The following is a 21,677-nucleotide window of genomic DNA, read 5'->3' on the forward strand; positions in this document are numbered from 1 at the left end:
TAGGGATTATTTGCAAAGTGGGACAACTGAGGGAAGAAGACATTTGTCTTTCCCCATCCCTGACACAGAGGAATAACATTGAGCAGTTTGATGGGGAAACGGAATAAATGTGGAAGGCTAAAATACGTGTGATGAGACCTCAACATTTTTAAAAAGTTTACAAGGAAATCATTGCACAAATCTATTGAGTGATTGATTGTAGCTCATGTTAAAAGTGTCTTTTAAAAACTGGTTATTTTCCTCCTAGATATGAAGAAGCTGAAGTTCGGAAAAAGCTTGAAGAAAAAGAGCAACAAGAGCAGCAAAAAAGACAGGAGGCAAAGGATGATGGAAGGGCTTCAGCCAAAAACTCTTCAGAAACTGCAGTGGATTCCAAAGGAAAAAGCCAGAAGGTAATGGAGGAAAATATTTACAGATAAGATAGGAAATCTGTTGCCCGATTTTAAACAAGCAATTTATTACAAGGCTGTCTTACTGAGGAGAGTGGGTTAAATCATGATATTTCACTAAAGGATAAATATTTTAACTTGGTGAGAGTTAACTATTTCCAGTTCAGGAAGGCTGTTAATTTATTTTCTGCCCTTTTGTCAAACTCTTTTTATTTTTATAGCACATTTAAAAAGTTTCTGAGTTTTCAGTCATTCTGTATTTTAAACCATCATGTTGAATTCCTTTACTTCATTGCTTTTTGTAATCTTAGAGCTACAGGTACTCCTCACTTAACGTCATCCTGGTTAATGTTGTTTCGTTATTATGTTGCTGATCTAGTAGAGAACATACTTGTTTAAAGTCACGCAGTGTTCAGTAATAACGTTTGGCCACTACCGCCTGCTAGCAGACAACTACTGTGACGTAACTGGGTTTGCTTAACGTCACGTTTTTCAAGAACGTAACTACAACGTTAAGCGAGGAGTAGCTCTATGTTGTGTAGGATTGTTTCCTTGCATTTGTGTATGGAAGTGACCCTGGATTGCAGGTCTCATCTTTGGGAGGGAGAGCTCTAACTGTCTCTGAACAAAATCTAGTTAATCCAAGAAAGCAGAAATAGCTTAGCAGGGATCCTGCCTGTCAGTCATGCACACAACATGATTGACTAACAGGCAATGTGATTTTAGGTTGTATCGTCTTTCCTAGTTTCCCCTTTGTGCTGGGAAGCTATCTTCCCATTCTTCTAGTGGGATTCCTGGAACATCTCCCAGCATAACCTAGGAGATTCCCTCTTGCTTGGCCTCTTCCCATGGATAGCAGTCTGACCAATTCTTGGCCATGGTCATTTGCTGAACTTGTTATTATACATTAGAATATTAACACAGCAACTTCTGACACTTTCTCTAAGCAGATCAACAGTGAGAAAAAGGGTTTGGTGGAAAGAAGAGATCAACCTGACAACTCAAGTGGTAAGTCAATGTTTCATTAAGTGCTAAGAGATGTGAATTAAAAAAATAAATCATATAATTCAGTTTGGTAGCTTCCCTTATTCATCTTTCTGTCATTAAAGAAAAAAGAATTACTGCATCATCTTAATCTAGTTATTACAAGTATTTTAGTGTATTGGCTAAATCTCTTTCATTTGCTTTAATATAAAAAGTCATGTTTACAAATACTGAGCTTTTAGGTATTACTTTGTAACTTTCTCTGAATTTATGAAAGTTATCCCCAAATACAGGGTGTTTATAAAGTCCTTGTACGACTTTAATAACTTTGGATGTGCACATGATAGAAGCAAACTGTAAATGGTGATTGAAAGCATGATTAATTAAGTTTTAACACAATACAGCTCAAATGTCTATAACCACCATCTTTCAATCTGATTTTCCAACTCATAGAAAATATTTTCCAGCTGGTGCCGAGTGATTTCATGGATAGCATTTGTGATCCTTACCCCATGTATAGCTTATACTATGCTAAATACTTATTTATGCTTTCAGTCACTGTTTACAGTTTGCTTCTGCCGTGTATATATCCAAAGTTAAAGTTTAAAGTTGCACAAGGACTTTATAAATGCCCTGTAGTATGTTAGAACATGGTTTGGTTAAGGTCTTTTGAGGAAGCTGTTGAATTGTAGATTTGATCACATTGATATACTTATGAGAGACAAACTGAACTAACCTTGTCATGGTCAACAAGGAAGAAAAAAAACAAGCCAGTTGCTAGTAATGTGAAAGATTCTAGGCAGGTTTGAAATGTTTCTATTACTTTTATTTAAAGTAAGGAGCTCTTTCACCTTTTCCCTGAGTTTTTTGCTTTTCTAATGTAGTTATATGACATTCTTCTCTCGTAAGAGCACACTCATGGCCCACAATGTAACGATACCTGTTTGCACTCATTTAGGTAATGCAAAACACTGATTATTTGGAAAAAAAAAAAAGGACTTTTAGAAATGAGCCACTAATTCCTATTTCAGTGGGAACAGTGTCTCAGATATTTTCTTCTTGTGAAGTCCTACCTGCAGCATTCTGTTAGAAGACTTCCACACAGGAAAAGAACTTGAATATTTAAATTAACTTTCCCTAGGAAATTAAGTTTTTGGTCTTGTTTGTTTGCAAACTAGACTCTGAACATCTCCGGTGAGATGCAATCACAATCTTTTTCTGTTTTTATGTCTTTGCATATAACAGCTTCTGTATCTATGGAAGCAGTCACAGCTGAGAAACTCTATAGAATGATGATGGACAAAAACATTGAATTGATCATTATGGATGCACGAAGCTTGAAAGATCATCAGGAATCCTGTATTCCAAGTTCCATCAGTGTTCCAGAAGAGGCTATCAGTCCTGGGTATGGAATATTATTTTCATGATACAATCTTTTGAAGGAAACTAAATATTTTACTGGCTTAATTACTACATTCTGCAAAATGCAGTAAGTGCTGTTGGAGTACATGGCATAAATAAATGAACATTTAGGTAGATCCTGGGTGCCCTGCCGTAAGGGTAGACCTTATTTCAGTTTACCTGTGTGTTTATATCCATATTACAAGTCCTGCCAAAAATGTTTTTGTATATTTTCGGATGAAATGCATTATTTACATTTTAGAGTCACAGCACACTGGATTGAAGCTCGACTCCCAGAGAATTCTAAAGAACCGTGGATGAAGAGGGGACATGTAGATTATATTGTTCTACTCGACTGGTTCAGTACTGCAAGAGACTTGCAACTAGGAACCACGCTGCAGAGCTTAAAAGATGCACTTTTTAAGGTTGGCAGATTTAACATTTTATACTCAATTAACTTGGAGGGAAAAAAAGATCTACTTAAAAGTAGCTTCTTATTAACCAGGATAATAAAGGGCAGGAATGAGACACAACATTCTAGGTAAATGCCTGGCTTCCTTTCCTGCAGTTTTTACCTAGGTTCCACAATGTTGAAACCTAACAAGGGTTGGTTGAAGTTACATTTTTTTTCTCTTGCTTCTACTTTTGTCAGAGAACAGCAGAATGCACTGAGGGAACAAGCTTTTTTGCTTTTTTCTTTTTTTGGGGGGGTGGGGGTGAACATGATGATGTTGCAAAGATATCATCTTGGTAACCTGAAATTCATATGGTGATGTGCCTGTCAAGTATCAGCATGGCAGGGACATAGTCAGACTTTCCTCCCCTCTTGTCCTAATTCCTGAGAAATGCCTAAGTATCTGCTGCCTAATGAGACTATTGATGGCTGCTAGAGAGAGAAGGAAGCCTCTTCTGGAGGCCTGTGGGCCAGGCAGTGATGTACTGTGGGTCTCCAGCACCCAGGGGCTGCACCCCCGCATCCTTTGCACTGAGACCTCTTCTGCTTCCACCCTGGCCCTGTTTGGTTACCTGTTTTGGCCAGGAAGGAAATGGAAGTCCTGGCACCTGATGGCGGGGGGGGAGGGGTGGCAGCTAGAATTTGCGCCCGGCACAGGTAAGTAAACACCCAACCTGCGGGGCGGGCAGGCAGGCGAAACACCAGATACGGCCGCCGTCCTCACCATAACTCTGAAGGGCCTGGCCAGCACCCTAGGGCCACGCCCCCCCCACGCTGGTCCACCACTGGGGCCAGCACTTCCCAAACCAAAAGAATTGAGACCTAGCAACTCCCATCAGCTTTCTTAAACTAGCTGCTTTCTCTGTTTTATATCTATTATCCTTAGAGGATTGCAGAGGAGTATGAGCTTCAGATGCACCAGTAGTTTTAAAAAAAATGTTAAATGGTTTGTATGCATGCTGGCATCTTTAATTTTTAAGTTTATGCCTTATTTAAAATATAAGGGAAATACTAGGTCAGTGACTCTTAGTACATTTCCCAGGCCATTTGTCTGGAGGAGAATATAGATGTTATTTAACCTTTCAAACAAGGGTTTCTTTGGCAAAGGAGAGGCTTCAAGAATGGACTTCTTAAGGTATGAGGTAGGTGTAGAATTAAATTTTCACCCACTAGTTTATAATTCTTAATTGAGCTAAGGTGCTCACATTTTCTCAGTCTGGTTTCAAAGCACATGAGCCCTCCCCATTGTAGAATTAAGCAGAGATAAAAGCTGCCGTAAAAAAGTTAAAATCTCTGCTTTATGCAATAAAATGGACTGTACAGACTATAGCCCTTTAGTGTTTCCAGAAGCACTTATCAGATGGGCAGAAAAAACCCTGCCCAAGGCTTTTTTTGCTGTAGTATTTCATTTTCACTGCACTTATTCTAGCTCAAATTTTTGCTAAACGATTCCAAGGTATTTAAAAGTAGACACCACCTCGAGTTTCTTTTCTTGTAAAAGAAAAATCTGGTTTCCTCCATCTTCTTCCAAAAACCAATACCTTGCTTTTAGCGGTGTTGACTTCCAAGCTATTTGAGGTACAATTCTGCTGAAAGATACCTAGTAACCTTTGGAGGTCTTTTTGGGATTGTCACAATATTAATGCATCATCTACATAAAGCAAGCAGGGGACTAGGTCATTCAAAACCACAGGTGTGTGGAATTGATTCCCTGGTAGCACCTATTTTAGATCATTCAAGAATGAATTTAAAAAGTAGTGGAGCAAGCAAGCATCCTTGTCAGATGCTTGTTTTAATTGGGAAGCTATTGGATAGGGCACCATCAATTCCATAAAGCACCATAGACACTGTTTGAGTAAGTGACAGTTAATTGTAAGGGAGTTTTATCCATAGATGTTATTGCAAGTTTCTTCCATAATTTTAATCAATGACAGTGATGCTCTGGTTTGTTTTTGGGGGTTTTTTTGTTTTTTTGTGTTGTTTTTTTTTAACTGGCAAGCCAGATGAATGGCATGGGCTGTTCCATGGGTTGGATCAGACCTGAATTGCCTCTTCCACCCCTGTGCACATGGTCTAGGGCCTGTGCTGCCTCCACTCAGCCCAGCACATCAGGCCTTGTTATCTGGCCCACAGGGCTTCCCACAGGTAACAGAAGAGCAGCAATTGCTGCAACTGCTCCCTTGCTGCCAAATGTTTGGACCCATAGGGAGCCGTAGGGGCTGGATGGCAGCGGCGCTGGCCAAATCTGGCCTGAGGTTGTGCACCCCTGGTCTATAGAGTCAAAAGCTCCTTTGAAGGGTATATACAAATGTTTTTCTTTTAACATATTTAGATGCTAGATAGTGCAACACCAAGCAATGGCCCAGGCAGTGGTACCCTTCTCTAAAACCAGCCTGTTCTTCTTCCAAAATATTATTTTCAGAGATCTATGGCAGAAGACATAAAAGTAAATGTTTTTCAAGGATTTGACAGGAATACACATAAGATTAATGGGGCAATAAGACACAGGATCTCTTATCACTATTTTAAAATCTGGGACTATTATATTTTTATTCCAATGGTTTGGATGAATACCTTGTAAAGTTTTTGGTCAGTTTGGGCACCACCGGTTAATGAATTCTTTGATTTCTGGGGGGAAGAAAATCAAGGTCAGGGGTATTTTCCATTTCTCAGCAAGGACATACATTATCTTACTCCTGATTCAGAAGCGAGATAATGGTCTGTTTGTAGCTTCATAGATAACATTTACTTTAGCAAGAAGCTACCACTTCCTTCACTATCTGCAAGTAATTTGTTTAAAAAAAAAAAAAAAGAAAAGTTAAAACACACCACAACAAGATCTATACAACTTTAGGAACATGAGGAATTATGCTAAAAAGTTAACCCTTTAGTTATACTTTGCCAAAAACGTTGGTTATTGTTATTTTTCCTGCAGCTGCCAATTCCTCCCATAGTCTCAACACTTTCCCCCTCTCGCCAAAAATTCAGTTAAAATCTTACGTTGAGCCTTCCTGAAAAACTATACAACTAGCTCCTGAATCAGAAGTAGTCAATATAAAGATCATTCAGTAGAATAATGATCAGTACCGTTTTGGCAAAAGCTTTAAGTAAACTACTACTTGTATTAAATTCAGTAGAGAGAGAGAGAAAACCAATAATATTTTCATTCTACAATTTGTTCCTCCTTTAAATATACGGTTCTTATAAAGAGGCTTGCACAACAGATTTCTAGCACCTAAACCTACACGGCTAGAATTTGGAATCAGTGCGGGCAGACCCTGCCTTCTGAGTGTACTGCTGCATTAGATGACCTGTGATTCCCGCAAGCTCCTGGTCATAATAGAGAATGAAGGATGTGTGGTAGTGTCAAATCTGAAATTCCCAGCTTTTGTTAGTTGCTGGCAGATGATTAACAGTTTAAACTAAAGCAGGTGTTCACAAAATAACTGAGACACTGCTAAGTACATTCTTACTAGATAAAATGTATGGCTTCTGAATGGGGAGGGGCTGCTAGTGATAGTAAATATGAATATTATGATAGTGCCCAAAGACTGTGGTTGAGAAGGAGACAGTGTTGTGCTTGTGCTGTACAGATGCATAAGAAAATCCCTGCCCTGAAGTGTTTTTATACCCTGAATAATTAAATAATTAACTCATTACCATTCTGAAAAAGAGCTGTCCCTTAAAGTGTAACAGGCAGCAATGGACGTTTTAATATAAATTGAGCTGATATTTAAAAGGTGCCTTTGCAATGTTCACATTGTCATGTTTCAACATTTTTCCAGTGGGAAAGTAAAACTATCTTGCGGAATGAGCCTTTGGTCCTGGAAGGAGGCTACGAGAGCTGGCTCCTCTGCTATCCCCAGTACACAACAAACGCTAAAGTAACCCGACCCCAGCATGGCAAGGATGAAACAGTGACTGTGTCTTGTAAGTAAGAAGGAAGACTAAAGTGGTCCAAGACTACATACCTGGAGGCACACTGTTGTTGTTGTTGTTTAGGATTCAGAATATGTTGTTTGCTTTAGAAACAACTCTAATTTTATGGTTTTCAGTGGATTTTACTTATCCATCTCTGGAAGAGCCAGCTCCTCCTCCACCTCTACCTGTTGCCTATGTAAAGCCCTCCCCAGTAGAAGTGACTGAGACAGATGAAATAAGAAACAATCTGGATAAGACAACAGGATCACTTAACACCCCCAGCATCCCAGGTGCAGGTACCCCTAGATCTGACAGTTCACCTGTGGTCCACCCAGTATCAGCTACAAGGAGTATCCCCGAGGTAAGCTGTACTTTTTTCTGTTTAAGCTTGTGTTTATTAATTAATTATTTGTGACAAACCTGCAAACTGGAATGATCTAAACTTGCAAGGAAGTAACAGCAGCACTTGCCTCAGCATTGTAGGCTTAATAGGTTATAGATTTCCACCTTTCCTAATCAACCACATGTGACAAATTAGGAAGGATCTTTTGGTTTCTGTTGTGGTATGGCCTACCTCTTAACCCAGTTTTCTACTGTGCTTCTGGAGCCTGTCTTCCCTGGGGTGATTAAAGGTGCATTAGTGGTCTCTCTGTCCCTTTTATCCAAAAGCCCTCCTATGCAGCAATAAATAAATGAAACCCACAGACCTTCTTTCCTCTTCCCTCCTCCACAGGCCATTGTTTCCTGGTTCTTCACATTTTTCCCTTCTGGTAGGGACATCAGCTATACATCTTTTCATAGCCTCAGACAATTGTCACAGGACTCCCAGGCACATCCTACTCTCCCAGGTCTGAGCTACAGGAAGCTCTTAAATACCCCTCCCCCCCCAGCCCAAAGCGAATTTGCCTTTCAGTCACATGCTCTCTCAAATGATCAAGAAAAAGGGAAAAACCAGGTCCAGGTAAGTGCTGGGCTTTCTACAGCCTGAAAGATTCAGCTTCATCTATGACGTGCGAAAAAGCTGAATTCTGAAAGTAAACACTTAACAACATTTACCTTCCAGCTGCTCTGCACAGTTAATTCTCATGTCAGCTATAAGAGAAGTGAATAGCCTAATGTTACTAATTGGGAAGTTAAAGCAAACTTGTTTCTGACTGCCTGAGGCCATTTGAGTCTCAGGTTCTTGGCTCTAGTCCTGTCCTCCATCACTGCCTTCTGACTTCGGATATCTGAATTGTGCAAGTCAATACGTTTGTGAAACTGTTTTGAAAATAAGATGGAGGAGACTAGGATGCATCTTACAGCACTGCTCTTTTTGCAGCTCTTTCCTGACACAATAGCTTTTTATTATTATTTAGATGTTTTGTTGGTTTTCACCTGAAAATTTACTTGTCTTACATTTATAATAATAGCCATATTAAAAGTGAAGATTCAGTTCAAGGATTTTCCTCTTAAAAAAACTATTGCTACATACCTCAGAATATTGATGAAAATCAAAAGAATATTGATGAAAATCAGCTGAAGTCTGTGCAGGACTTTAAATGTCTTGCATTAATCAGTTCTATAATCAGAAGTTCTTATAACATGTAAGATGGATAAAATGATGAAGAAGCCTTTGTTTTCACAAGGCAGAAAACCTCTTTAGTATTCCCTAGCAACACTTGCTGCTTTAACTATCTCCAAGCTAACACAGGAGACTAATGCACATCACTTTCATGTTCTCCATTTTATTCCAGATTGATCGTACAAAAAAGCCTTTAGCAAAGTTCCCTGATGATCATAGACCAAAATCAGGAAGTACAGCCACTGACAAACAACCGATTGAGAATGGACGTATGGTTCCAGATCGGTCCACAAAACCAGTATTTGATGGAATGCCCGTTCTGACAGATGAAGAAAGAAGCCGCATACACGCAGAAACAACTGCCCTGTTAGAGAAGAGCAAACGGGAAAAGGAGCTAAGGGAAAGACAACAAGAAGAACAGAGAGAGAAGCTCAAATGGGAGAAGCTGGAACAAGAAAAGAAAGCAAAAGAGGAACTGGAAGAAAAGGAACACAGAGAAAAGCTTCAGCAAGCAAAAGATTATGAGGGGAGAGAGCAGGAAGAGCAGGCAAACAAGGAACAAGAGGAAAAGGAAGCGCAAGAGAGAACACGCAAAGCAATGGAAGAAGGGAAAAAACCAAATAAAACTGAACCTGAAACAACCAATGCAAAAAAACCAGAGCTTGATAAAACAGCTTTAGAAGAGAAAGAAAAGGGGACTCGAACACCAGAAATGCAGAGACAAGTGTTAGGGGATGTTTCTCCAGTATCTGCAACAGGGGTGTCAGTCTCAAGCAAGGTCAGTAAACTAGAGGTTCATTTGCCACTAAAGGAAGGAAGAACACTCCTTTGGTGCGGTTTTGTTGTTTGGTATCCTGTTGCCTATAATTCAACCAGAACACGCTAGTTTTTATTGGGACCTATCTTCCTATTTACTTGGCGGGGGAAGTCCCCAAAATGCCCAGATTCTGGCCCTCCCAGGGCACCAGAGAATTCCCCTGAGATGGGAAACTTCCTGCAGACATGAAGTCAGCACAACTGGCTCCAAGTCTCTTGCTGCTTCTCCATCCCAGACATAGCCACAGTCCCCCTTGCTACACCGGTTCTCTGCTTACTCTGCCATTATGGCACAAGATGGGGAAGAACAGTCTCAACCCCCTAATATCCTAGGTGGAACTTAACTCTGCTGCTGTGAAGTATTGACTTCATGGTATTGTTGGTTAGGTTAAAGAGTCAAGTAGCCAACTAGCCCAGCTCAGTGTTTTCATTAAAAGCAGTCTCTTCCTGGAAGGGGTCATGCTTCCTTCCTTTTTCTGTGCTGCCAAAGCCTGAGAAACTAAGTAAAGTAACTCCTAATCTGGCCATAAAATAGATTCAACTGATCACAGAACATAAAGAAACAAATATGGCTACCCTGCAGCCGATTCCAAAATTTACAGCTTGAGAATATACCACTAGAAAGTGCCTCTAATTTTAATTCGTGCACTTTAAATCCAGCATCAGTAATATTTAATATATATAAATGTAGTTTTATGTTAATGTATGTAAATATTTCACAAGGAAATTCTAAAATGGGCAAATGCTTCATAAATCAAGGGTGGGAGGAGAATCTACTGCATTTTTTCAGGTCGTGCATGTATGGATATAACTGGGATGCTAAATTTTTGCAGTTTGTTTTTATGGGGGGGGGGGTCGCACGTTTCTGAAAGCTTTCTGTCATTGTTTGCAGTTACTTCTGCTGTATTTCTTTTTCTTTCTCAACATGCAATGCTAGCAGCTTCAGAGTTCACATTGCCCTATTTTTCTTTACCTAGGGCTTCTGTAGTGCATGCAGAGCTTAAAGAAATTGTCTACTAGGCTCCTGTATTTCTCCAGTGGTGAACCAAATTACAATATTTGCATGCCAGATATGTTTTATGATAGTTCTGAACGAAATTTCACTTTGGGGATTTTGAGATTAGTTTAGTTTAGTTTTCTTAGTGTAACAGTAGTTATTATAATTAGGTAGTGCTTGCCTAATACAAAAATATTTGAAACACAAATACAGACCAGCTACATATCTTATTTGTCCTCTTTATAGCAACTGCACTTGCAACAATTCACGGAAAAATCAAAATATCGGTGTTTGAATTTTTTTTCCCTTCTACAGCTAAAACTTGAGATTGGAGGGAAAATGACTGGTAATACTTAGGGACCTACCGAAGGTGCGATTTCGCAGATTCCGCAAAAATGGGGCAATCCTCATGACATCCACGGGGGGAAGAATTTACGGAAATAAAATGCTAACTCCCCAGAGAGAACCAACAGTGCCTAGAGCACTGTGGCAGCCCACCTGCACAGGGAAGGGGAGGAGGAGATGCCCACTTGAAGGGCTACCAGCAAGATGGCTGCCACCCCTCACCACTGATCAGCTGCAAAGGCTGCCTGTCATGTGGCCCCACCCCTCCACCAATCAGTGACTTGGGGCAGGGCTGCATGACAGGCAGCCCTCACTGCCAATCAGCAGTGAGGGCTGGGGGTCACTGGGCCCCCTCAGCCAATGAGAGGTATGGGGGAGGGGAGGGACCACTGCACTCTGCCCATGAAACGACTGCCAGGTGGCTGCCATGAATTAGGTAGGTCCCGAGTTATACTGTGTCCATTGGAAAGATACTTCATTAGTGATACAGACAGTTTGTGGTCAGCTGATGGTTTCTGTTTTCAAGTTGCTTTAAACTTTGACAGACTTGAACTTGTTTGACTAAAGTAGGGAGCCTGGTGCTGAAAAGCTTCTTTCCCAGCTTCTGAGTGAAAACGTGGAACCTTTATATTGTTGCTTGGGGTGGAATAGATGTTTTAATTTTTCTACTTTAGTCTTTCTCTTGGTCTTCGTTACAGCAACAGTGAGAGAAATGTATTAAAACAAAACTACATTTGTAAAACTAGAGAACTCGGTAGAGCCAGCCATGCAAGTAGAATTTGGGACGTTAATTTCTAATTGAGTTCTTAACTGCATAGATTTCTAATTGACTGCATGCCTTTAAACATGCTGCAAGAGAAGGCTTGGATGTAGATCATTATTCCAAGAAAACTACTGTGTATGAAGAAGTAGAAAAATTTAAAGATCATAGTTCAGCATGTACGTACCTGGTTTCACTGCGGAGATGTCCTCAAAATATTTTTTTATTAAAAGATGCACAGCTTTTCCTCTTCCTTTTGATAAAGGAACATGCCCCGCACACGTGTGTATCGATGGTTAGTAATTCCACAGGAAAATTGAAAATCTCTTTTTAAAATCTTTTACAGCATACTGGGGTTAAAGGACAACCAGAAAGTGAAAGTGGAGTTCAAAAGCCAGGAGCCCTTAGAGAGGATACTGAACAAGATACTGAAACACTTAAAGTAAATATAGCGTGTTGTGTGAAGTTGAAAGAAATCTAGTTAGATGTCATGTTTGTAACTTCATCTCGTGTTGAAGTTCTTTATCTGTGGCTGCATTTTATAGCTGTTGGTTACTCGTTTGCCTGCAAAAAACCAAAACATACTTGAAACTTTCCCTAAAATCTTTACACATCTCTGATGGCATTAACAAGAATTTCATTTCTTTTTGTTCATTGTGTTAATTCCCTTTTTTGTTTTCCCTTTTCTGGGAGGAAAAATGGTTGTTCCTAAATGTTTAGTAAGAACTCAAACTTTAAAAAAAAAAAAAAAAAAAAACCAAAGGGAGTGGGGAGATTGTTGTGCATATGTAAGAGGTAGATGGATTGGTATGATTTCTCAACCATAACAATACATTTTGATCAAACGATACTAAATACAGAGCTATTCTATCGTTTTTCAGTCCTAGCCAAAAAATACAAATTTCTAATTAGAACACTAGTACTTCCTAGGGAATTGTTTTATCGGTAACCTTTTAATTTACAAATAAAGACAGTCTAGACATACTGTTCTGCATAACTATGACTTAATATGCCTTACTTAATTGTATTTATTAGTCCCAGCGGGAGCCATTGATGAGAGCGCGAAGTGAGGAAATGGGAAGGACAGTACCAGGACTGCCTCCAGGCTGGGTGAAGGTAATTATAATTGCCAGAATTTTAGAATGTTGTCACCTGTGAGGAACAGGTTTCCTGAGTGTGCAAAGGCAAACCAAACCATTACCATTAAATTTTTTTCATTTTTTCATAACATTTTCCACATATGGTGCTTCATATTTTCTCTAGATCTTAAAATTCTTGTTACTGAAATGAGTGGAACTAATGTCTACAACCATTGGCACCAAGCAGTCGATATTTAATGCATGTTTTAGGGGAAGTAGTATTATTCATAAAAGCATAGTCCATTAAATATTGAGAGAAACTCACATTGCAGACTCTCATAATGTCTGCATATTTGAATTATTGAGGTAATGGGTTTTTTGGGGGGTTTTTTATAGCTCAACTATTTTAAGCTATATTGTCCACTGATGGATTTTTACCTGGCTTTTAAACTATTTATTTTTCTCTCAAGTTTCCGGACACAACCACTGGGACCTTTCGTTATTATCACTCACCAACAAACACTGTTCATATGTATCCACCGGAAATGGCTCCCACATCCACCCCTCCATCCACTCCACCAACTCACAAAGCCAAGCAACGGGCGACTGTCGAACGGGAAAGAGAACACTCCAAACTGAAGCGCTCCTATTCTTCACCGGATATAACCCAAGCCATTCACGAGGAAGAGAAGAAGAAAATTCCTGTAACTCCTGCAGTCAATCGTGAAAATAAGTATGTCTGCTAAATTCAGTCTCTATGCAACGTGAGGTCTTAAAATTCATGGAATTCAGGTGGATAATTGGATTGTTTTATGTGCCTGGAAGGAGTTTATGATGGACTTAACTGGCTAGCTGCCATTTTTTGTCATTATTTACCCATCGTTAAACTTATGGAACTTCAAATACCACAGTGTGACTGTTGGTAAAGTAGCTGAAGGGATTGTAGCAGAAATGCACTTTATGCATCTCTGATTTAGTTAGTCTAAGCTTTTGTGAGCCTATGCTCACTTCATCAGATGCTGAGAGAGGACATGCACAGAGCAGTCTGTCAAATAGAGAGGGAGACTTCTCTCTGAATACAAAACACAGGGGAAGGAGGGAGGGGCAAACAAGTAATAAACCTATAGGGACAAAGGGGTCACAAAAGGTAATCCAGGTACTGGGATAAGAATCCATAGTTCACGTTTAGGCTGTACTTAACACAGTCCAATGTGTGGATGAGGTCTTGTTCTGCAATGTCCTGTTACTTTAGTTTGTAAAATGTTGTTGTCTAAGAACAGCTACTCTGAGGTCAGCAATGGAATACCCAGGGAGGTTAAACAACGACTACTGTTGTATATGAATTTTGTAGGGTTAAAGTAAGAATAGTACTGGGATCAGGAACAACAGGATGAGGAACAATAACATAGTTATTAATTGCATGAAGATCTTGCACAAAGCGGTAGATCAGCTTCCCATCAGGGCCGGCTTAGGCTTCTTAACAGGCAGAATAGGGGTGTTACATGGGGAGCTGCATGAAACAAGAACACCTTGCGACACATAACTATCAATTAGCACAGAAATCCCCCCCTCTGTCTCCCTAGGCAGGGGATACTGTTTCACTGATGGTGGTGACCCATTCTTAACCTTAATATGGACCAGAGTAGTAGATTTAAGGAGGCCTGCGTCTGTAGGGTCCATACTCTAAAGTCGTTGGGGGACTTCTTGCAGTTCTTTAGGAATGTCAGGAAATGAAGCAGACAAGGCAAGGAGTGATTCAACTGCCTCTTCAGGAACAATCAGGCAAAATTCCTCAGGTGCATGCTGAATGCGTGCTCTCACAAAGCCTTGCTTTAACCCTACAAGATTCATATACAACACTGTTTTTCATCAGCATACTATTTGTAGATGTTAACTTCCTCTTTGTTGTGGAATGGAAGTCTCTGAGCCACATATAGGCGTTGCTTCTAATGGGAGAATTGCTATTCTCCCTGTAGAAATGACAGGCACACAAACATTCAGTCAATTTCTCCTGGGAGAAACATGCCCCTTAAAGGAGAAGATCTTCCAGGTATTAACCTGGAAGTTCTCCTGTGCTAGAGAGTTTCTCTCGCAAGAATGAATGCTTGTGTTCTCCCCTCCATGTCTGGTTTGGGAGGGTAAGGGAAACAGCAGGGATTTCCTAGGGCTGGGGGCTTTACACTGCTGCTCCCCTCCCCTCGTGGACTGGTCTGGGAAGGGAGGGGAGCAACAGGGCAATGCTGTCCACTTCTTCTCCAGCTGAGGAACTGCCTCATCTGGAAAACAGGCTAAAGGATTTGTCCTACTGTTTCCTCCCCCCCAGGGTGGGCCAACCAGCACCAGCTCTGAAGTGTCATGCGGGGGAAAAATTCCCACTGTCCCCCCAACCGTGTGAGGATCCTTGGTCTGGGAAAGTGTGGAGGGGACAGGGGGTGCTCTGCCCCACTACTCCAGTCCCCTTGGACCAGGAAGAGTTGAGCAGCTGGTTCCCCACACCAAGCAGGAGATCAGGGGAGAGGGGGCAGCTGTAGGTTGAATGCTGGTACTGCTCTGTCTTCCAGAACAATGTCTAGCAGGGGAAATTTCAAACACTTCTCCCATTTAAAATGACCACAAGTTTGAGGCCCCTGGTCTGTCTCTGGGCAGTACTACAGACCAATGTTCATCGCCTAGTATAGAATCTGCCATTATTACCTTATTTAGTCTTGAATAACTTAAATGAGTGTTCTGTGACTTTCTGTGGCAGAATTTTCCATTTCTTCACATGAGTCTGTTGTATTGCATATACAGTCCTGGTATTCTCTGTGCTCTGACTCAACTGGTTTCCACCTCTAGTCAAGGAGTGTCAGGAGCACAAATATCTTCGACGCCAATCCAACATCATTTGGTGTTAACTTAAGATAAGTCTGTCAGAAAAAAAGTCAGGCTGTTCAACTCTAAAGGCTAAAATGTACTGCTTTCTCAGGGCCCCCAACTAATCTGTCTTGAGATGAGGACTAGCTCTTCATGTGACAGAAGAAAGCACTACAGTAGGTCCTCAGACAAGCCTGGGAAAACAAATGCAAGGCTCCACACTGCTAAGAATAATTTCTTCCTTACAGACCCGCTTGTTACACTAAAGCGGAAATCTCCAGGCTGTCTGCGTCGCAGATTCGGAATCTCAACCCCGTCTTTGGGGGACTGGGACCAGCTCTCACAGGACTTCGTAATTTAGGGAACACTTGCTATATGAATTCTGTGTTGCAGTGTCTGTGCAATGCACCACATCTGGCTGATTATTTCAATAGAAACTTCCATCAGAATGATATCAACAGGTAACAATTTCTTAATCTACATCATATTTTAATTTGAGGCATGGAATGCAGAATTTAGTTTTACCACTGTTACAGTTTTAAAGTAAAAGAATATGTATTAAAACTAGTGCTTTAAAACCCCACGCAGTCAGTTTAAAATTAAAAAACACTGGAAGCGTTAAGAAGCACTATGTCTCTAGGTTTTCTGAAAGTTTGGATATAGGGTGAAGTATGTTCTTCCAAGAAAATCTCTGTTTATGGTGAGCCTGTCAACTGGGATATCAAAGCCAAGCCTTGATAAGGCAGAAATCAGAAGTGAAAAATGTCTGTCCTGACCTGCAACCCATTCTCTGATTATGGAGCTAGATTGTAAAATATCTTAACTCCTTATCGCTGGTGTATGAGAACAATACCACATGCAACTCTCATTGAGACCCATTCTGCAAGCAGTTATCTGCATGTGTAAAGTTAAACATGCTACTGTTTGCAAGATGAGAATTTAACTGAGGACTTGTTAATCTCACAGTCTTAGAGTTAAATAGAAAGAACTAATATTCTGTAGTAACAGATAATATTTCTGTTTTAATTGTACAGGTCAAATATTCTGGGACATAAAGGTGAAGTGGCTGAAGAATTTGGTGTGATAATGAAAGCTTTGTGGACAGGACAGTATAAATTTATCAGTCCAAAAGATTTTAAAACAACGATTGGGAAGATCAATGACCAATTTGCAGGATACAGCCAACAAGACTCCCAAGAATTGCTCCTGTTTTTAATGGATGGCCTCCATGAAGACCTAAATAAAGTAAATCATTACACAAGACATCTGAGAAATTACCCAAGAAGAATATAAGGGAGTTCTTACATGTGCTCCGGGGGCAGGAGGGGGGTGCTTTATTTAGACTCCGAGAGCCATTGTAATTAAAATGCCTGCAGCATCTCATTTATCAGCATCCTTGCACTTTAAAATGGCAGCGGGGTGCCTCAAAGCTCGTCCAACAAGCTTTAGTTGAAGCGACCCCCGCTGCCACTTCGAAGTGGAGGGGTGCTGATACACCAGATGTGGAGGCTGCTGGTGCGTGCTAATTAGTATGCTGCAGCAGACTCGATTAATTAAGTCTGCTTCAACACGCCATAATTACAGCACATTGGAGCAGCCTTCCCTCATGTCTGCAGGCACCCCAAATGGTTAGACTGGATTTTAGTGGAAGAAGTTTCTTGCTATAGATAGAATTAGCAGGCCCGTTCCCTTAATCTTCAGTTGCCTGGATGGCCTCAGCTGTACTCAGGCACTGTATGCCCTGACCTCTGTGTGTAGAGAGAGCAGGCAGCACCATCTTTGAGGTGGATGCTTTTGTACAAAGCAGGTACAGGAAGGGAGATAAAGAATTGAGCCCCAAGGCACTGCTGATGGTAAGGTGGTAATCAGATGCCTCCATTTAGCTACATGTGGCATTTTGCATGGTCCATTACCTCATCTGTGGTGTTTGTACATTTTTAATTTTAAGAATTACATTTCCATGATTTCTGCATCATGTTACTTGTTATATCCTTTGCTTGACTCAAGCCAGGTCCTTTGAATGAAGAACTCCTGCAACCCTTCCTCATATTTAAAGAGCATATAGTTGAGGATACTTATGGATCCATTAGACTCCTGCATACCTTATCCTGAGTTGCCTGTTAGTAAAATCAGCACTTTGGTAATCAAGGGTTTGTTCATGTTGAAAATATGTTTTCTTCGTTCTCTCTTTTCCCCTTTATTTAAGGGGACAAGATGTCTGAAGTGCAGGCTGTGAACCATTTGACTACTTTTATGTATGCTGGTCATGAGGCCCGTGCAGCTGCTCTTCATGGTCTTCTGTGGAAAGCAATAGAACAAAGTGTAAATTACAATATTAACAGTAGGAGTTAAGCCTGTACAACAGGAAGTGCTAGAGGGGCAACCCAGAAATACAGGGGACTAGATGAGAAATCCAGATTTGGTTAAAACCTCTTGCATAATTTTTCTAAAGTGCACATGTATACAATCTAACCTGTCATTTTCACATATGCTTGTATGATGATTAAGTCATCTTCATTTCTTATTATCCAGGCTGACAATAGGAAGAGATATAAAGAAGAAAATAACGATCATCTTGATGACCTTAAAGCAGCAGAATTAGCTTGGCACAAACACAAGCAGCTCAATGAATCTATTATTGTGGCACTTTTCCAAGGCCAGTTCAAATCTACAGTGCAGTGTTTGACATGTCATAAAAAGTCCCGAACATTTGAGGCATTTATGTATTTATCATTGCCACTTGCATCCACTAGCAAATGCACATTACAGGTAAGCGAGCAGTAGAGAAAACAGATACTTTTACTATAATAAAATACTAACCTTGGGTTTTTGGATGGTGTTTCTGCCCTGACTTATTAAGAGAGATGTCAGAAATTTCAGGAGACTTGTCTTTTGTCTTATGTTGAGTAAGACAGGGTGGATTTTCCATGGGGGGGCTGCAGGAGCAGCAAACCACACTGCAGAGGTGGCTGCCCCCACCACTCCCAGCCTCCTCCCTGCCTCCAATGCAGGCAAACCACCCTCAGAAGCCTCCAGAGACTTTTCTGAAGTTCCTAAAGCAAGTGAAAATTCCTCCTTCCCTTCCTCTTCTGTTCCAGGGGAAGCACCAGAGCCATTCCTGTCCAGCTTAGCCAGGCTGTGTATGGGCTTGAGTAACCTGGGGAAATGCATGGTGAAAAAGTAATTCCCTACCTCCCCACCCCCAGCCTGTCCCCCAGGATCAGGTGTAGGCACAGGGAAGGAAATCCCACTCCCACCCCCAATGCCACTTTCCCTGTCCCCAGTTGAGCCCAGTCCATGAGCAGCCCAGCTGGGGTGGACAGGAACAGCTCTTGTGCTTCCCCCATCCTCGGGACAGTGGGGAAGGCAACAGTGGCAGATGGGGGAGGAGGATTTTTAGCTCTTTAAAGGACTTTAAAAAGTCCCTAGAGATTCCCATAGTGCACTTAAATCCAAAAGGGAGGTGTAGCCATTCCACTGTACCCCCCTCTAGATCTGCCCTGTGAAAGGTTCTTGCCTTCTAGCCTTTCAACTTTTTTAAAAATTTTGTGGAGGATTAAAAAATTATTATAAACCTACTTCTACTGTCCCACTGCAATTTTAACATGGCCTTTTATCATAACGTGCCCATTACAGGTCCCCTCACATTTGTCTTGCATTTTTAAACGAGATGCATTAGCTGCACTTAGCTTTTGCTGCACAGACTTAGCAGCAGTCCTGTTTCAGGTGTGAATTCATGGGCTAGAGTTTCCTAATTCTGAAAAACAGGATGCACATGGTTGACACAAATTCAAAGCCAGATATCGGGCAAATTTTTCAGCTGCACGTAGTTTTATAAATGCCAGTCCCTTAAATATTTATGGCTTCTCTTTTGTTCCAGGACTGCCTTAGATTATTTTCCAAAGAGGAAAAACTCACAGATAACAACAGATTTTACTGTAGCCATTGCAAAACTCGAAGAGATTCTTTGAAAAAAATAGAGATTTGGAAACTGCCACCTGTTCTTCTTGTGCACTTGAAACGGTAAGGTGCTGCATTGTGAAAAAGTATCTTTGAATAGAACCACCTTGGCCTTTATGGATTTCTTGGGGCTACAGCCTTTTCCTAAAATGTAGATTGTTCAGCAGAAAAACCGAGTCCATTGGTGTTGCCCATTTTTTCTGAGCCCCAATCCTGGAAGCACTTATAAGTAATCCAGCTGAGTTTGGTGTGCAATGGAATCTGTGCACAAATGTTTGAAGGACTGGGGGGTGGTGTTTCTTTGTAGTCCTGATTCTCTGTTTAAGTTGCAGAACAAAGGATTTAGTCTTGTTTATGTAGGTTAAAACCAGAGAGTGTGAAATAACAATATGCATGAAATCAGCTTCAACTTCTTGTGACCTGCTGCTCAAGCCAGTTCTGCTTTTTACTTTCTCTAGATTTTCCTATGATGGAAGGTGGAAGCAAAAGCTTCAAACATCTGTAGATTTCCCTTTGGAAAGTCTTGACCTGTCACAATATGTTATTGGTTCAAAGAGTAATTTGAAGAGATACAACCTGTTTGCAGTATCGGTGAGTAAATAGCAGACTTCAACATTTCACCATAAAACCATATTGTTAAAATCCTTTGATCTTTGTATTATAAAGTCCTCACATGAATCACAAAGTTTGCTAGACCTCCTGCCTAGGCCTAGTTCTAGTCTGGTGTAGAATAGAAGTAGCAGCAAGGGCTTAATACCCAGCATGAAGTGGAATTCTACATTGGTCAAAATCTGGAATTAAGCTGAGCTATGATGCATCTGCTTTATTGGGCAAAACGCATGTTGTCCCACCCTTGTCACACACCATCAAGGGGTGATGTGATCTCCCTGCTCAGTCAGACCTGTCCCTTGCAGTCACTTAGAGAGGCACCTTAAGGAATCTTGGCAGGTGCTCCAGAGGCTTGGCACACCTGCCCAGGGTGGCTGGAGAGTACAAGCATCTCAAGCTGCCTGTGCTCTCCTGCCACAGAGTTAATGCACATCTCTGCAAGTGGCAAAGTCTGTTACTGTTTTTGTCACACCACTGATTTTTCTTTGGTGTGGCATGACAAGGGACAGCGAGATGTACTTGCTCATAGTTTGTGCCATCATAAACATTTTTCAGAAAAGATTGATGCCAAGAGAAAGAATTGTTTGAATTTCTTTTCACTCCTGATCTTCACAGAATCACTATGGAGGGCTGGATGGAGGGCACTACACAGCCTACTGCAAAAACCCTGCAAAACAGCACTGGTATAAGTTTGATGATCATGAAGTGTCTGACATCTCGGCATCTTCTGTGAAGTCCTCAGCAGCCTATATTCTCTTTTACACCTCTCTTGAACAGCGAACAGCAGAAATAGCCATGTAAAGTAATATGGGGTGAAAGAAATTGATTCTCTTTATAAATGCACAATACAGGTATAGAAATGCATATTAACATGCAAATCCATGACAAATATATAGTTACTTTAAGAATTAAGGGATGATTGCAGCAGCTTGTCTGCTGTAATATCTTCCTGGTCAGTGCTATTGCTTGAGTCAGAAGACTGATAATGCTTCTGGTAATACCAACATCTGTGAAATCATAAAAGCAAGCATTCTTATATTACAATTTAGTTCTCGACAGCTATATTTTTAGTCTGCTGCAAAACAAAATTCTAGCTTAGTCCTTTAAAATCAATTAACAGGTAGGTTAAAATGTTCTTAAAACCCCAGGTATATCCTGATTTTTTTTTTTTTTTTTTTTTTTTTTTTTTTTTTTTTGATTTTTTTTTCCCCCCTTATTTTTCACTGTTATGGCCTTTTCACATTTCTAACCTTAAGCTTGATTCTACTGTGAATACTCTAGAATGATGTAAACAGTTAGGAATGTAAGTGTACATATTGATTGCATACTTGCACATCAGAACTATGTATATAATAAAATATGTGGTCCTTTTGTGAGACTATAACTTGGAAGATTGCTTTTATTTCCCAGTTTTAAACAACTGCAACACTACTTAAAAAGCAGAGCTGTATTTTTCTGTTGGCTTTTGTCAATATTTGTGCATTTAAAAGTTATTCTAAAGAAATAAGATTTTCCTTTTTAATTTTCTAATATAAACTTTCATGT

The 21,677-nt window shown here is 40.5% G+C and overlaps 1 protein-coding gene across 3 annotated transcripts in view; it reads left to right on the forward strand.

The window, feature by feature from the left end:
* The window catches only part of USP8 (ubiquitin specific peptidase 8), a 37,692-nt gene extending 16,176 nt beyond the window's left edge, over positions 1-21,516 (forward strand). The window contains exons 5-20 of one of the 3 annotated variants that reach the window (XM_090029054.1): positions 248-392; positions 1,337-1,397; positions 2,619-2,778; positions 3,037-3,199; positions 7,014-7,158; positions 7,284-7,510; positions 8,886-9,491; positions 11,978-12,073; positions 12,667-12,747; positions 13,181-13,443; positions 15,812-16,024; positions 16,598-16,808; positions 18,096-18,332; positions 19,444-19,586; positions 19,982-20,114; positions 20,748-21,516. In XM_090029054.1, coding sequence (XP_089885180.1) covers positions 248-392; positions 1,337-1,397; positions 2,619-2,778; positions 3,037-3,199; positions 7,014-7,158; positions 7,284-7,510; positions 8,886-9,491; positions 11,978-12,073; positions 12,667-12,747; positions 13,181-13,443; positions 15,812-16,024; positions 16,598-16,808; positions 18,096-18,332; positions 19,444-19,586; positions 19,982-20,114; positions 20,748-20,933 — 3,070 coding nt within the window. In that variant the 3' untranslated portion in view covers positions 20,934-21,516. The remainder of the gene's footprint in view (positions 1-247; positions 393-1,336; positions 1,398-2,618; positions 2,779-3,036; positions 3,200-7,013; positions 7,159-7,283; positions 7,511-8,885; positions 9,492-11,977; positions 12,074-12,666; positions 12,748-13,180; positions 13,444-15,811; positions 16,025-16,597; positions 16,809-18,095; positions 18,333-19,443; positions 19,587-19,981; positions 20,115-20,747) is intronic. The other 2 variants (XM_090029055.1, XM_090029056.1) reach the window with 2 other exon arrangements.
* The last annotated feature ends 161 nt before the right edge of the window (positions 21,517-21,677 follow it).

The sequence above is a fragment of the Crocodylus siamensis genome, chromosome 15 (genome assembly GCF_052110815.1).
Source record: "Crocodylus siamensis isolate JL-2025a chromosome 15, ASM5211081v1, whole genome shotgun sequence".
Lineage (NCBI taxonomy): Eukaryota > Metazoa > Chordata > Crocodylia > Crocodylidae > Crocodylus > Crocodylus siamensis.